Raw genomic sequence first — 17,551 nt, 5'->3', positions numbered from 1 at the left:
TGCTTGAGATATGATTAAAGCCAGCACTGCTTACACAATTGTATTTGAAATCGCCTCCAATAACGACAAAATTGAATTGATATTTTATTTATATCGTGCTCATACACAAGTGTTTCAGAGCAAGACAAGGCAAAGGATGGGAACAGGGGAGAACAAAACAACAATCTTACTAGGCCCAGTGACTTGAGAACGTGGGAGTGCATGGGAGAGGGAAAGGGTAAAAGTGAATGTGAGGGGGAGAAATGGAAAGTGCGGATCAAAGGATAAAACGGATGAATAATAATAAATGCATAATAAATAAGGCAACAAACCGTGTTAGTGCAGCCAATTTACGTGGTTTAAGGCAGCAGAACACGGTTTGTCTGATAAGTGCAGAAAGAAAAAAAAGGGGGAGGGGGCTGTATGGGTACAGATGCAGACTAGTGCAAGGGGTGGCCCGGAGGCAGTGCGGGAGGGTGGCAGGGTGAGCAGGTATGTGGCCCAGAAGACTGAAGGTATGCCAGGTGCGACAGTGCAGAGAGAGAAAATATCAGCGGGGGTGGGGGGGGGTTATTGAAGGCTGAAGCAAAGAGGAAGGTTTTGAGGTGCTTCTGGGACCGCAGATGGTTCTGAAGTTTCAGAGTGGCAGGGAGGCTGTTCCAGAGGGAGGCCCCAGCCGAAGAAAGAGATCTACCCACCTCAAATAGTGAGGATTGCGAAGGAAGCCATCCTCCAGAATTTTAGCGAGTTCCGAAATGACGGCACCACCTTTGATGGAGTCCAATACAAGCAAATCATGAGGAAGGTGGTAGAGACCTTTGCTTGTAGAGTTAATTCGATCACTAACAGCTTCTCGGAGCATGAAATCATATTATTAGTTCACTTGATATCATTGTTTATCAGGATAGCAAGTCCAGGGATGTGAGGAGAGCGGTTCTCTATTATCTGGAAAAGACCATACAACTAAGAAACGAAAAACGTGTTTGTTTTTCAGTGGCAGCTGGTAGAGAAGTCTGTAAATCAGCTATTTCAAAGTTGATCGTAAACTGCATCACACTGTGCTTCACTCTTGCCAAGATAGATCTGCCCTTCACGCATAGAGCACGCTCTACTCAGGGTACAGGGCCTACCATAGCATTCATTGCAAATGTTGCTCGAGTCCATTTGCAAAGCAGCAACTTGAGTTCTGTACACACCTTTACACAATGATATTGCCTAGATACCCACTCTAGGTCTGATTCTCGGGTTGGACAAGCGGTGTTAAGACATCGCTTTGCTACTGTTCCTTCACACATCCAAACCACCACCTCTGGTAACTGCTTGCTAGTCTAGGCACAGCATGTGACTCTAACCAGATTAACCAGCATTCAAAGACATGCATTAATTCTGATTATATCTGCTTGGGTTCACATGCGCCCACCCTTCCTCCCCTCATGGAGTATAATGAACATAGACATCTTATACCTTCTCTCTTCTGTGCTCACTCATGCTGACTATAAGGCTCCCACATGGCAGGAATAAACACAATCGATACACTAACACTACATGTCACGCTAGAGATAGTGTAAGTCACGCCCATGTCGACGTCCCCTTTCAATCTTCAAAAAAAAGATGCAATACTCTGTGATTACCACTAGATGTCTGACTACATGCACAGCATGTGAATCTAAGCAGATGCAATCATCAGAAATGCTATTACGGTGAGTAATGCATGTCTTATTATTTAGTGTTGTGCGATATTCTCAAGTGCTTGTTTAATTTTTTAGGAAATGTTTTGGGCTGAGCATAAATGTAGCATTTGTGTACATTACTGTCTAAATTAAATTGTGTGCTTCACTTGGCGGGCCCCTGACCCCACTCTCACACTCTCGGAGAATGGCCTTGACTGCTCGTCATTGCCATCTTGTTTGGATTTTGGCTAACCTCTCGCAGTTCCCCTGTTAAATGGAACTAGGGTGGCCTCCTAAAATATGCTCTCTAAGCCAGATTCTAGATAACCATCTTAAAGTCCATACATCATTTACTCGCTGAGTCACTAAAACACAGACAATACTTTAAAAATAAAATGTTACATGCGCCCTACTCCACCAGAAAGCCTCCGACTCATGTGCATCATGAACAGGAAGCAAAGAGTGCTTCCTGGTTCCTGTACATGTGCACAGGAGCCGGAGCACTTCTGACAAACCACACTGATCCCTTTGTATGTGCGGGGAGGAGCAGGAGAGTCCCCTCACATATACAAATGGCATTACCCCAGCCTGCATCCCTGATGGTCCATGCAAAGCTGGGGAAGCAGAACGCATCTGGCCTTGCATGGCTTATTGGATATGCACGGCTGAGGTACGACCTGTCAAACGGAAACTTAGTTTCCTTTGCCTTTGACAGTTCAAGCCAGCCCAGGAGCACTCCATCGACTGCAACAGGCAGCTGAGGCTGTGCTCCTCGGCTGGTGTGGCTTCTCCATGATGGGCAAGTCTGTACTGCCTTGCCCATTATGGACAAGAACCGCCCCCGCTATGCAAAAATAAAGTTAGCATATCTGTCACTGTTTATTTCCATTTAGAAAATGTGTAAGTATATTCATAGATCAAACATCAATTATTGTTTTGTGATCTAAGCAGAAAAAGGAAAAGTGTTTATTTGTATTAACAATTTTGCATTCTCTTTAGGTAGCCACCTTTGATATGTCACTGATCAAGGATGAAGAAGACAATGCAATGCATAATACTGTTGTCCTCTTTTCTAGCAGTGACAAGTTTACTTTACATCAGGTAAGGTTGTCTCAGATTTCTGATTTTGTTTCCTTCTCTGGTTGTGGCTAAAATAAATAACTTAACTGGTGATCATTTTCAGTGTTTGTCCAAATTAATGGAAGCTTATGGTTCAGTGTGGTTACTTTTGGTTAGTTATTTCTTAGCGGTCCCCATACTCTCAACCATGTTGTTTCTGCCTGTTTCATACTTTAAGCACCACAAATGGATGGTTGCTCATTGCTGAAGTATTATATAACTCACTTAAGATCTTGAAACATGCTACACCGGATTAGAGTGCATACCTGTCGGATATGTTTTACAGGCCAACAACTCATTCTTATGCTGTGAAATTTATCTCTGGTATTGTTTCCTCATTACCTTGTACAGACCCACACAGAGTACATCCAAGGTTATGCTGAAGCACCCAATCCGTTACTTGTCAACATCCCCGAAAGATAATTTCTCCTGACAAACTGCGGAAATGCATAACAATATTCTGCTTTAAAAGTAGTCTTTCCTGATAAAAGGTGAATTAGTTCATTGGTCTTTCAACTTCTCAGCTTATTAAAATTGAATACTGATACGTCCACTCCCCTTTCCTCCACCCTTGTGGGCGTCCCCCAAAATGGGGATGCTACCAGAACCTTTGGCAGTAGAAAATTGACCGTCCCCTTTAAATTTAGTGCAGCGGCAGAGTGCGGCCTCGGGCATAGGACCGCCCCGCAGATGCTCTGCTCTCCGGCACCTCACCTTGGTCCCTTTTTCCGCATTGACGGTGTCTGACCTGTCAGCCAGCTCAGAGGCTTTAAGTTTCTGCTTGCTCCCCATTTGGTTTTTTCAATTTTATTTAACTTCCCTTCGGTGCCTCGCCTCCCCTGGCACATGTCGGTCGCAGGAGGATTCACGAGATGTGCTTCATGCCGCTGCTTGTTCCCAGCCTAGGTCCCACATGCGCTCTGTCTTGAGTGCTTGGGGCCAAACCACTGCTGGGACTCATTTTCGGCTTGCAGCGCTCTCGGTCACAGGGCATTGAAGAATCTGTTGTTGCGGTGGAGGGAGATCTTCCACACTTCTCCACCTTAAAGACCTTGTCTCCAGGCCTGCTACTCAAGGCAAGGTAGGCCCTCTGTTCAGCACTGTAACTCCTTCCCGGGGGTTCCCACAGATCGGTGTTCCTTGTATTCAGATTCTGGCCGGCCCGAGGCTTCGAAGGCTACCGGTTCCCTAGCCAAGGGCACTGGGGGCACTTCTGGGTGCTCCTTGGACAGACCCGGGTCCTTTCTGGCTACCGGGTCCCGAGCTGAGGTGCTCAGGGGACCTACCGTTCTGTCCATGGAGGGGCGATCAAGGTTGTCCCTTTCTACCTCAGGGGATAGTAGAGTGCCCCCTCCAATCTGTCCTCGGCACAATTTAGCACGGCTAACGGCACAGATGCCAAGAACAACAGCCTACTGGAGCTCGCTACGAGGTCAAGATTCAGGGCGTTACAATTGCCTGCCGGCTAGCCAAGGGCTCAACGCCTACCAGAGTGCTCAACGCCTACCAGAGTGCTCTCTGACGTCGCCGCTTCTGCTTTGGGTGCAAGACCCATGCTGTATCCTCCCATGCCTGAGGCCTCTCATGGCTCAGGGCCTACGCGCCCTCCCACCCAGGGTGTGGTGCAAGGCTTCAAAATGGCGGCGAGGATGTACTTCTTTGCAGCAGAGCAGGACACAGCATACTGAAGAACAATCTGCAACTCCCAACTTTCCCAGGGCTCTCACCCCCTTTATGCAATCTAGAAAGGTGTGGTAATGCAATGATCAATGTACAACCCCTTTTCCTGCCTGTGATTAGTTGGCCTACCTGCCACTCAGACACGGTCTGAACAGGTTTCATCTAACTCATTCTACACCAGTGGCCTCTTCATGAACTTCTATGAAAAAAGTTATCCACTGACCTCATCATGACTAGCCGAAATCCACCATCTTAGAAATTGCCTGACAATGCCTGGTTTATCACAAAATGGTGTATCGACCTATTCTTGATCAGGACTTACTATCTGCTCCAATTTATAAGCATGCACTACTCGACATATCTACTATGCACGGCCTTCTGACCCCACAAAATAGATCGCCTTTTAAAGCGCTTTTCTGAAAGGCAATATATTTCTGATTTTAGCAGTGTCATTAATCAACCTGATAGGTTATCTGCATTCGGTTTGAAGGGGGTGGGGCCTATCTTTTATACATTCAGTTTGAGGGGCAAGGGGGCTTGTCTCTTTACAAGGATGATCCCATTCCCCTTCCCTCTGGAAGCGACAATAGATTGTACGGTACAGACATCTGGTCTCCTCAGGGACTCATCTACCCATCGGAGCATTATGGCTACATGCCCCAGGTGCCTCAGCGTTTCGAGTAGGAGCAGAGGCCCAGCGCCCTGGCGGCTTGCGAGGGGCACTTCTTTGAGTGTTTCCTCTTTTGTATGCGTTCCACTGGATGAAGGGGCTCCTGAAGGATATTATGAAGGTCATCCCGCAGGTGGCACTGACCCTACCCCCCTATTCTGGGTACTCCTCCCATTGCTCCAGCGCTGCCGGCCCCCCCCTCGATCCAGGCCCTACCGGTTGTTCAGACCCCTCCACCACCACCAATGCCTGCCCCTCAACAGCCATTGGACTGGTCGTGGATGCCAGTCTTCGGGGGTGAAGTTCTTGAAGTCACTCTGCCTGAGGAAACCCCCCCCCCCCCAGGAGTCGAAAGTGCTAGCATAGGTCTTCGGTAAGCGCACCACAATCCGGTCTGGCATCCCTCTCCAGAAGGATGTCATGCAGGTGGCATGAAAAGTCTGTGGGAAGCCCAGGGCCATGCCTCTTCTGGATCTGGGGAAACCTCAGCGGGATTCTAAGTCCTTTGAGGGCTCCCCAGCTGTTGGGGCCCAACACAAGGCCAAGCAACGCAAGTCTTGTTCCGTCGAGGTCGCTGCTGCTGCGGGTCCGGCGACGGTCAGTGTGCAATCGTAACCCCTGTCTGCATCGATCGCCAGTCAACGCTCTGGTTATTCATCCAAGAGAAAGTCGGATAACTCTGGCAAGCTGAGGGAGAACCCAGAGAAGACCATGTTGGAGAAGGCCAAGCAGGGTACGGTGTCCGACCTACCCACGACAGAGAAGGCCAAAGGAGACAAAAAGGGTCCGATCGGCCCGAAGGAGAAGGCCAAAGAGGAGAAGGCTTCTGACACAGCAGTGAAGGGCAAGGCCAAGCAAGACAAGGGGCCTGGCTTTATCGTGAAGGCCCAGGTGCACCAGGTGAAATCGTACCCCCCCACCTCCCCTGGTGGTGGTGGCGGCGTCCCTTTCAAAGGCTGTAGGTGCGGCCTTGCAGGGTGCTACGGCAAGGGTGACCCTTCCTCCCAGGAGGGAGGCGTTGAACAAGCCTGTTGAGAAGACCCCGGAGAAGAGGATGCCGCACCTCAGCCCAAGACCGACCCATCTGGACCCGAATAAGGGGAGGCGGGGTGAGGGGTGTTGAAGGCCTGCAGGTAATGGACATTTCTTTGGCAGATGAGGATGAGATCATTTCTGTCCATACCGTTCATGAGGGTCATGACTAGGGAGACGCCAGGGACTCGCCCCACGACAGGGGCGACTACAGGGATACAGTATATTGAGGTGACAAGGGGCCCCAGGACGAGGGCCCAGACCCTACCCCTACACCCCAGATGCCACATAGAAACCTTTCACTAGACATCCTCTTGACCCTTCTGGTGTCCCAGATACAGAGGAGGATGCCGGCGACCCCGCCACCCGCTACTCCCTCGACGCCTGTGCTGGCCGCTGGCCGCCCCACTGACACCGGGGGAACCGCCAGCCAAGAAGAGGAGGCACCCAATGCCTCCATGCCACCCTTTGCCCCCTTCTCCGCCCCTCCCGCTCCCCCAAAGGACACTGAATAGAACACGGCGGCGATGGGCACTGACGATGATGATGATCTTCATCTTTCTGTTCAATGATCGCCCGAGCATCAGAGCTTTTCCAGCTGACGCCAAAGGAAAAGAAGGAAGGCTTCTTATATCAGTACCGGGAGGTGAAGAGTAAGACCATCCTTTCGGTTCCGCTCCTGGACGATGTTTGGGATGAAGGGCTGGCTCTGATGAAGAACCCCTCTACAGCCCCAGCGAAGAGAGACTGGCTGGAAAAGTACAGGGTTCCGGACTCTGCACCCAAGTGCTTGCGTTCTCACCCATCATCGGGCTCCGTGAAATCCTCAGGTTCATCGTCTTCTCTGTCGTCCACCCCTCCGGACAACTAGGGGAAGAAATTGGATTTGATGGGTAGGAAGGTTGCCAACGCTATCGTGGCCAGATATGACCAGGAGATATGGTTTAAGCTAGCTGCGCTCCTGGACTTCCTCCCCGACGACAAGCGGGTAGAGGCTTTGGAGATCCTCCTAGAAGGCGAGGTGGTGTCGGATCACGCCATCACAGTGGCCATGGACGTTGCGGACGCTGATTTCTGCCAGATGGGAAATGGCATCCTCCTTCGCCGTCGTGGCTGGCTCAAGGCCACCAACTTTAGGTAGGAGGTCCAGACGAGGGTTTTGGACATGCCCTTTGACGGGGAGAACCTGTTCGGAAAGGCGACGATGCCGGCCGTCCTTTCGTTCCTCAGGCGGGAAGTGTAGCCGTTCGAGTTTCGGCAGGGGCTCCTCTTACCACCAGCCCTCACACTCGTCGACCCAGGAATCCAACAGGGGCCGCTCCAAGGCTTTCAGGGGCGGACATCGTCACCAGGGACCACAAGCCTGTCTACCACCAACCAAGATTGAACCAGCAAGGATGTCTGGCCCCCACCCGTGCACCCCGATGGGAGGCCGGCTGGCGTATTTCATCGGCATGTGGAAGACCAGCTCGACCGACTGTTGGGTGCTGGACGCTCTCGCCCACGGAAGCACTCTAGACTTCCAACGAAAGTGTCCCCAAATCCCGGTTGCCTGGCAGGAAAACCCCTTCCCTCAGCTGCTGCTGGATGTCCGGGCCATGTTAAAGAAAGGGACTATTGAGCTAGTTCCAAAGCGGCTCCGGAGTTTACGCAAGGTACTTCCTCGTATGAAGGGACCGGGGGATGGAGGTCCATTCTCGACCTGCTACGACTGAATAAGTATATAAAGTCCCAGAAGTTCAGAATGGTCACGCTTGAACACATGCTCGGCCAGCTGGAGAAGGGAAACTTTCTGTCATCTGACCTAGATGATGCTTACTTCCCCCAGCATGGGCTCTGGCATGGATTCACATGCTCATAAATATTCCCCGTTGTCAGGCTGGGAATCCTCGGTAATGAAAAAAATCAGTTTCATTTCTGAACTGTCTTTCTCCTAACAACCAATCCCTGAGCTCTGGGTCATACTGCCCCCAGCCAATGCCTGCCCTCTACCTAAGCCCCTCCTCCGGCAGCCATCTTCAGATTTTTACCGTACGTTCAAGTAAGAACGCCAGGGGACCACTCCGGTGGTGATAGTGCGCGGTACAAATGACCTTTAACATTAACATTAACATAAGAGTCCACGTGCATAGAGCTTTTACTGCGTTTTTTGCTTTTTTAGAAGTTTTACTATATTTTTCGGTCAATTGAGCTTTGTGCTCCATCGATCATCCTTCCGATTAACGGGGACCCATTTTTCAGATTCGTCATCGCCCCTCAAGGGCATATTTCTTGAAGTTTCTTCGTGGAGGTTTCCAGAAGATTCTTCAGGCCTACACCGCGTGGATCATGTAGGATAAGGATTCCCCTTCCCTTTTCAAGCTTTGCTCCGACTGCGGTTTGTGGAATTTTTATATGGACTACAAACATTCCCAGTGCCTGTATTGCCTGTACCCAATTTATATGAAGGATTATGTGTTTTGCTGTGAACGGCTGGAGTGGCTGCAGGCCAACGCCTCTGCACTGGGTGGTTCCCAGGAGCATGCCACTCCCGGATCTAGGAAAGCTGAGCGGGCTCCTAAGTCTGTTGAAGGCACCCCCTCCCGCGGGAGTCCAACAAAAGGCCCAGCACTGCAAGTCTGCTACCGTCGGGAGCGCCATTGCGGCAGGCTGCTCAGCGGCCAAGGCATGCTAGACATCCCCAGTTGCATCGGTCTCCAGTCAATGCTCTGGATCTTCATCCAAGAGGAAGTCTGATCACCCGGGCCACGGAGAAGACCAAACAGGGTATGGCGCCTGGCCTACCCTCGGAGATGGCCAAAGGTGACCGAGCCTCCGACCTGTCCCCTAAGGAGAAGGTTAAACAGGACAAGGTACCCGGTGCTACCACAAAGGACAAGGGGCCTGGCCTGACTATGAAGACCCAAGTGCACCAGACGAAGGTGGCGCCTTCTATCAAGGTGGTGGTATTGTCCCTTTCGAAGGCTGCAGGCGCAGACCCACAGGGCTCACTTGCAAAGGCAAGAGTGTCCCTCCCTCCCAGGAGGGAGACTGCGTTCAAGCCCATTGAGAAGACCCCAGAGAAGAAGATGCCGATCATCTCCCCAAGACCGTCTGTTAGGCAGAATCCTGTGCAGTGCCCTTAGGGACCACTACTCACAATTAAGACTACAGGTGGCAGTACAAGTTTTACCTTTGGTACAAGTCCGTACTACCAAGTTATAGTGGTAGCAGTAGCGGAGCAGCCAGGCTTATCTCAAGAGTATATGAGCAGTAGCAGAGATTACACAAAGGGACCACAATTACTTTGGCTCAAGCAAACACTGACTCAAGGTTTCAGGTAAAAAATATAAGTAAATTTATTTTTAACCCAATTGTTATCGACACAACACTTCGTCAAAAACCACACGTTGAATATACTACAACTAACCAATTCACTTTGTATAGTATTATTCGAGGTAAGTACCCTGTGTTTGAATGCACCGGTGTTATGAAACAATACACATTACTGTGAATACAATTGCCATCATTTTTTGACAGTTCGGTCTACTAGATAAACGCGTATCCATGGCAAGAAGTGCTACCGGGCTAAAAACACACTTAGCACCTGAAATACCCAGAGAGAGTTGGGGGCAAAAATCACAGGCAATATGTTGGTTAGGCAGACAGAATCGAAGAACACACATAGACAGGAATTCAAGAGTTAAGGGGCCGGAGCCAAAGTCAAATGACACAGGGTTCCTGTTGTCGAGGATCACACAGTCGGACAGTTCGAGATTCAACGTTGCCAAGAGTACTTTGATATTGTCAATGTTCGTAAGCAAAAGTTATAAGAAGGATTGAAAAGTAAGGACATCCCTTAAAATAGAGAAATAGGGATTTCACCCAAAATTCCTCAAACATGACACAGTACCTTTCTCAAAGAACGTAGCTGGTGCCACGGCAGTTTATCCTGTTGGTTTCCCGGAAGACCCACGCTTTCCTGCAGCTTCAGCACGAAGGATGATGAGGGGGTCCGCACCACACAGGGATGAGGTCGGCAGCAGCGACAATGAATAAAAGGTGTGCTCCTTAAAAACAGGAGAAGTTCTTCAGGTGGCTATCCGGACCACTACAGCAGTGTGCAGCGATTTTGACCACGAAGGCGACCTCTGGCTGAAGATGGTGAGCTGGTTATCCCCACCAGGCTCAAGAGAAGACGATTCTGGACTGTATCTCCTCTTAGTCGTTGAAGGGTAGATCGCTCAGGACTGCGGCAGGGCTTCACCGGTACTGGTTAGTTGCAGCAGTCGACCTCTCCTCCACTTCTCGTTGGTTCCTTGTAGTTCCAGTGACGACTCTCTGACTTCCAGTCCAAGAGACCTGCCTTTTATGCGCAGAATCCCCATTCACACAGCCTGGCTGTCAATCATCTAGCAGGGTGGTTGTCCAGCCCGGACAACCACCTTGCCCAATATGGCCAAGTGTGACCTGGGTTTCCTAGGATACCCTGTGCATGGGGTGACTACACCCCTCCCTCACATTCAGCCCACCTAGACACCTAGACACCCAGGCGCCTAGAGGAGGGCTTCTTAGCAGAAGCCCCCCAAAAGACAGTGAACAAAGAAGGCAAACCTGGTTTGCCACGCAAAGTAAAACACAAGAAGGGTTTTAACAAAAAGAAACGGCGAATAAACCGTACCGGAGCCAAAAAAAAAAAGCATTTGGTCAAGCGGGTTTAAGTTCGAGGCTAATACAATAGCCTACAATATTACCCCGGTTATTTAAGATAACCGCGGTAGAAAGTTAGGGTAGATACCACTGCCACCAGCCATGTCTAAATGTTAAAAAGAGCGAAACAATGCTCTGTGCGGTACAGATAAAGAGTTAAGAGTTCACTCTTCCAGCACCCCATGTAAGATGGTGTGTACTGGATCTGTAAGTAAAGTTAATGGTAACTTTACCCTTTTCTGGGGGACGGTAGTCGCCTCAGAAATGGAGTCGGGGGGAGTCTGAATGACAACCCTGTGCCACTGCACAGAAGGTGCTGGGTGACGCACACAAAGAAGGGGGCTACTGAAGCTGTGTACTCCAGAGCCCACAATCACACAAAAAAAACAGGTCGAAACACATAGCAAAACACAAGTAAGAGTGGGGAAAAACTCACTCTTACCAAGTGGAAAGAAACCGCTCCAGGGATCCAGCAAAGCTGCTGAGGGACTCACTAGGTAAGGGAAATTAGCCATGAAATGAGAATTCTCCCTAACACTCATCACTGGATGTGAAGAAACCAGGGAAGGCGTTTTAGTCCTCCAGGGCACAGATCTCTTCTCTGCCGAGGAGGAACGATGAGGGCAACTATGTGGACGGCGAAAATGCAGTTGAAGAAGGCGACGGGGGGGCTGCAAGACAACTAGGGCCCTGGCCCTGCTCGTACGCTCTAGGTGCCTTTCCCTGCACCTCAGCTGCCACCTAGAGATCTTTCAATGGACATTATCTTCACCCTCCATACACTGGTATCGGAGGATGCCGGTGATGCCGCTGACCGTTCTAACGGGGGAACCGCCATCCAAGAAGAGGACGAGGAATCCGCTGCATGCTTTCCACCCATCGCCACCTTCTCCATCACCCCCAACAGATGAGACTGAGTTGGACACAGCAACGACGACGGTGGGATGGGGGACCTCCAGTCTCCTCCGCCCAGATCCTCTCTGCCGGAAGAGATCAGATTTTTCCATGCAATGATCTCCAGAGCATTCAAGCTCTTCCAGCTCACGCTGGAGGAGAAGGAGGGCTTCTTATACCAGCACTGCAAGGCGAAGAGGAAGACCATCCTTTTGGTCACGCTCTTTGTTGACATTTGGATGAAGGATTGGCGCTCATGAAGAACCCTTCTACGGCCCGAGCAAAGAGGGACTGCCTAGAGAAGTAGAGGGTGCCGGACTCTGCGCCTAATTGCTTGCGGGCCCAGTCGTTGCCAGACTTGATGCTTTCTGCAGTGGCCAAGAAGTCGTTGTCGGGCTCTATGTCTTTGGCAGCGTCCACCCCTCCGGACAATGAGGGGAAGAAATTGGATGCAATGGGAATGTAAGTTATCTACTCTGCAGTGATGACCATCAAGGTCGCCAACCCCCTTACTGTCAAATCGCGCTTTGACTGGGAGCTGTGGTTCAAGCTTGCACCTCTGCTGGACTTCCCCCCGATGATAAGAGGGCAGAGGTGTTGGAGATTCTGCAAGAGGGCGAGGTGGTGGCAGACCACGGCATCACTGTGGCTACGGACATTGCGGACTTAGGTTTCCGCCAGATGGGCAATGGCTTTTGCCTTCGCGGCCGTGGCTGGCTCAAGGCCACAAACTTTGGACAGGAGATCCAGACTAGGGTTTTGGACATGCAGCTTGACATAGATAATCATTTCGGGAAGGCTGTTGATGAGTGTCTACAGGCCATCAAGGCGGACACGGAGACAGCACATGCCCTGGGCATGCTACAGCAGTGACTGTCGTCCTTTTCGGTCCTCAGGAGGCAAGTTTCCCCGATCTTCAAAGGGTTATGGCGTGGGCTTCTTCATACTGCCAACCCTCCCGCTCCTCAGCCCAAGAAACCAACAGGGGCTGCTTCAAGGCGGCCCGTCTACCTCCAAGCAAAAATGAACTGGCCGGGATGTCTGGCCCCCCCACCCATGCACCCCAGTGGGAGGCTGGCTAGCAGACTTCGTCAGCGTGTTGAAGACTGTCTCCACTGACCGTTGGGTACTGGACGCTCACTCCCACGGATACACTTTGGAGTTCCAGCGAAGATGTCCCCAAATACCAGTGGTGGCCTGGCAGGAAACTTGCGTCCCTCAGCTGCTGCTTGATGTTCGGGCCATGCTAAAGAAATGGCCGGTAGAGCTAGTTCCAAAGCGGCTCTGGGGCTCCAGAGTTTATTCAAGGTGTTTCCTCGTACGAAAGAAGACCGGGGGCTGGAGGCCCATTCTTGATCTGCGACGATTAAAGAAATACATAAGGTCCCAGAAGTTCCAAATGGTCACTCTTCAACATGTGCTCGGACAACTACAAGAGGGAGACTCTGTCCTCGTTGGACCTGGAGGATGCATACTGCCACATCCCCATTCACAAAGGACACCAAGTTTCTGTGCTTCGTCGTTCAGGCGAAGCATTACCAATGCAAAGCCCTTTCTTTCAGGCTGAAGTCGGCACCCAGAGTCTTCACCAAGTGCCTGCCCTCGTGGTGGCCCATCTGCGACTGCAAGGGATCCACGCCTACCCTTACCTGGACGACTGGCTCATCCGGGCCGAATCAAGAGACATCGCCGCCGACTACACGGTGAGGACAGTCTGCCTACTGACGGATCTGGGGTTCTCAGTGAATTATGCAAAGTCCTGCTTGACTTCATCGCAGGACGCACTGTTCCTGGAATCCCAGTTCAACACTGTCATATCTGGCTTCTCTGTCGGACGAGAGGGTAGGGGCCATCCTGGGCAAGGTGCAACGGCTGTTGGATCTGAAGATCGCCACAGTGAGGGCCATCGACTCTCTGCTCGGCATTATGTTGTCATGCATCTACCTCACCCGGCTCTGCAGGCTACAAATGCGCCCACTGCAGGTGTTCCTCGACGCCTGTTGAAATCAGGTGTCCGGAATCTTCCAGGACAAGTTCGCTCTAGACTAAAGGAGCTCTTGGTGTTGCCTGTGATTTTTCTGACTCCTTTGTCACCGGCTGAAAGGACTTAACACCCGCTGGATGTGGCTAGAGCGCTGAAGTTTTTTGTGGCCCGCACAAAAAGTTTCTGGAAAACTTCTCAGCTCTTTGTGAACTTTGGTCCTGTGAATCATTGAAAGGCCCTGTCCAAGGCTTCCATTTCCAGGTGGCTCTTCGGCTGTATCACCCACTGTCACCGGTTGGCAAACCGGCTGCTGCCTGGCCGTCCGAGAGGCCATCCTACCAGCGCAATCGCTGCTATAACGGTGTTCCGATTTGGTGGGCCCCTGCTCGACATCTGCAGGACTGCTACGTGGAGGTTGACGCACTCCAAATTCTACTGCATCGACAGGGATTCCAGGGATGAGTCAGTCGGCCAAGCAGTGCTGCGCAGCCTGTTCGCTTCAAGGTGAGCCTGGTGAGGAGGTAAGAGAGGCTTATGTTGAGCCTTGCCACCTCCTGTGGTTTTGCGTGTGTGTACTGCTATGTATTCTTTATTCATGAGCATGTGAATCCATGCCAGACCCCATGCTGGAGAAGGAACATGTTACTTACCTGTAGCTGTTGTTCTCCAGCATGGGTCTGGGCTGGATTCACATGCAAACCCTCCCGCCTACCCCTCTGCGGCTCTTCTCTTGGTCCTGCGGCCACTTTACGTGCCTCCAAATCTGAGGATGGCTGCCTGCGGAGGGCCTTAGGTAGAGGGCAGTCATTGGCTGGTGGCAGTATGACCCACAGCTCATTGATTGGTTGTTAGGAGAAAGACACACTTCTGAGATGAAACTGATTTTTTTTTTTTTCTTTACCGAGGATTCCCAGCCTGACAACAAGGAATATTCATGAGCATGTGAATCCATGCCATACCCATGCTGGAGAACAGTTACAGGTAAGCAACTTGTTTCTACTCCCTACTCTGAAAGAAATGCGGGTCCGCGGCATTACATATTATACTGTAGAACTGTCATTACTGTTATTTTCTGTAACGATTGTAAGCGTGAGCAGATACTATTCAAGCAGGCAACTTTGAAAAGTATTGTTTATATTTCCTGTGTATTTCCTATTTCAAAATAGTATTTACTTTCCTGCCTTGTGCATATAAAATAAACCTATATTTTATTGTAACGTTCAGTGTGCAAGAGTTCTTTGGGCTATTGTATTGACTGGATCCATTGTACGTAGCTACAGTTCACATCCTCCTCACAAGTTGAGCCTGGCTTCTCTGCCATTCTACCAATCCTTTGGGTAGTAAAGACTTATAGTAAGTTTGGGACCTGTACACCAAGGGATAGTTTTATAGTCTCATCTCCAGGTGGACTTTAGGAATACTCACCTAACACAGACTTGCGATATCTTTGCTTCACTGGAGTTATTGGGGAGAAGCCTCACACCTAAGCTGTTCTGACACGCTAGGGCACGGCCCCAGAGAATCGGGCGAAAACTGGGAACTCCAGGTTCTAGTTGCCATCTGGGGACCAAACGCGAGCACTTCAGTTTTTCCCCCATTTGAGCTTCAACCAGTTAGAAGACATCCATCTGCCTATAGCTGACAAGCAGTCTCTCAATTTATGTGGGGGATCAGTAGTGGGGAGTTGAGACGAAACACCAATAGTTGTGTCATCAGCATACGTGTAGAAAAGAACCCCAAACTTCGGGATGAGGTCCACCAACGGACGGAAGTTAAGATTACACAAAAGTATCGACAGAGGCGATCCTTGAGGCACAACACAAGAGAGGAAGGAAGGAGGTGGACGGGCATGAATGGAGACAGTTGGAGAATTTTCTGCAAGAACCAGGCAGAAATTCCAAACTGCACCAGAAGGCCCAAGAGAATGCCCTGATCCACAGTATCAAAGGCAGCAGATAGGTAAGAGAATCAGCACTCCTACCCCTCCGCGGTCCTTGTACATGGCTAAATCATCCAAAAGTGAGATCATGACAGTCTTTGTGCCCATAAAAGGCCTGAAACCCGATTGATAGGGGTGTAAGCAATTGTTTTCCAGAAAACAGGGAAATAAGCTGGGTGACTGCAACCTCCATAATCTTCATTAAAACTGGCAACAGATACATAGGTTGGTAATTCTCCACTATGGAAGGATCAAGGTGAGGCTTTATTAGGAGAGGAGTAACCAAGGCATGCTTCAACAGGGCAGGAGTTACCCTGAAGAAAATGAATAGTGAAGAGCTGCAGTGTAAACAGAAATAGCTTACTGGGGAAGAGCCTTAATAATGTATATCTGAACAGGGTCCATTGGGGATGCTGATTTAAGCTGGCTCAGAGCCCTGTACACGATTGTGTCATCCACGAGTTCAAATTGAAATAGCACCGTTTGGATTGGTTTGACCAGTCCGGTAGGGGCCCTGTCTTCTGAGCAACCTCAGTAAGGGTGACTTTTGTCTGTAATGGCTTGCCGAATGCAGCTAATCTTGCCAGTAAAAAAGGTAGCATCACATTGCGTCTGTGAACTGGACGTATTGTCTTTCACCAGAGGAAGCGAGGAATGCTCTTTGGCAACTTTAAAGAGCTCCTGCGAAAAGCATGCTTCCTCACTAATGCGGTTAGCGTAGAACCTTCATTTTTCGTCACCAATCATCTTGTTATAGTGAATTACAGCTTGCTTATAAACTGTTCGGGCTTCCTGGTTGTAGTTAGTACGCCGACTGCGCTCAAGGCGCCGACAAACTCGTTTACAAATTTGCAGATTGGTGGTAAACCATGGTGTGCACGGTTTGGACCGTCCAAACAGTTTCCACTTGAGTGAGAGTCTGCTACCTTTGGTTAAACCATTAAAAAGGGTGTGTAACAGTTCTTGTCCGTCACACACCAGAGAGTGGTTGGTAGTAGCGACCAGGTGGTCTTCCAGTATATTGGGTTCTACCCTGTTCCAGAACTGACGTGTTTGAAGACAGTTTGTGGACTTATGGGGGCAGAGTGATAAGGCAATGGTGAACGGTAGCATAAAATGATCCAACCATAGCACTGGAAGAGGGGCAAAAGTGGCAGTAAGTATTTTTTTCAGAAAAGATTAGGTCAAGGGTGTTTCCACTACAGTATGTATGGAGATGGTTGCGTAGACTAAGAGAAGTTAGCAAGGCTAGTCACTAGATTTTTAGCGTGCATATCTGTAGGATCATTAGGATGGAGATTAAAATCCCCCATCAGAAACCGATTGGGATGAATCTGGGCTAGGTTTGCAATCGGCTGTGAAGAAACATTTCGGATGCTTGTTAATTTGCTTAGAATCACATGCTGAGCATATAGTCCGACATCTAATGTTAAGCATGGAGTATTGCATCTTTGTTTCAAGGATCGAAAGGGGGGATGTCGACATGGGCGTGCTTGTAACACTATCCCTAACATGATGTGTAGTGTACCCAAAATCCCTCACGCATCGAGGTCCCTCAGATTTTTTTTTCTTCATATGTGACGCTCGCTAGAGAAATATTGCAAAACGTATAACTTTGTCCCACGACCATTGGTCGTTTTGGTCTTCGAATGCTGTGGACCCCTATGCTGGAGAGATCTGACTTTCGGCGACTGGTACTTCGGTCGACGCTGTCGTCTGCTGGCCTCGCGCTCTGGCCGGGCCTATACAGTAGGGAGAGTTGGGCCCCAGAGTTTGATTCTTTAAGAATGCATTTCCTTTCCTCCCTCTATTTTCCCTTCTTGTCTGGCTGCCGCCCTTTACCTCTACTATGGAGAGGACTCCTTTTAAGTTCTGTCTGTCCTGTAACGGAAAGT

At 50.0% G+C, this 17,551-nt stretch overlaps 1 protein-coding gene across 7 annotated transcripts in view; it reads left to right on the top strand.

Annotated features, from left to right (window-relative positions):
* KMT2C (lysine methyltransferase 2C) overlaps positions 1–17,551 on the top strand; it is a 2,745,351-nt gene that overhangs the window by 812,643 nt on the left and 1,915,157 nt on the right. For all 7 annotated transcript variants that reach the window (XM_069647923.1, XM_069647922.1, XM_069647921.1 and 4 more), the window contains one exon: positions 2,649–2,750. In XM_069647923.1, the coding sequence (XP_069504024.1) occupies positions 2,649–2,750 (102 nt within the window). The remainder of the gene's footprint in view (positions 1–2,648; positions 2,751–17,551) is intronic.

This window comes from Ambystoma mexicanum, chromosome 2q (genome assembly GCF_040938575.1).
Source record: "Ambystoma mexicanum isolate Mex_15411 chromosome 2q, UKY_AmexF1_1, whole genome shotgun sequence".
Lineage (NCBI taxonomy): Eukaryota > Metazoa > Chordata > Amphibia > Caudata > Ambystomatidae > Ambystoma > Ambystoma mexicanum.
This window is presented reverse-complemented; position numbering and strand designations above follow the sequence as displayed.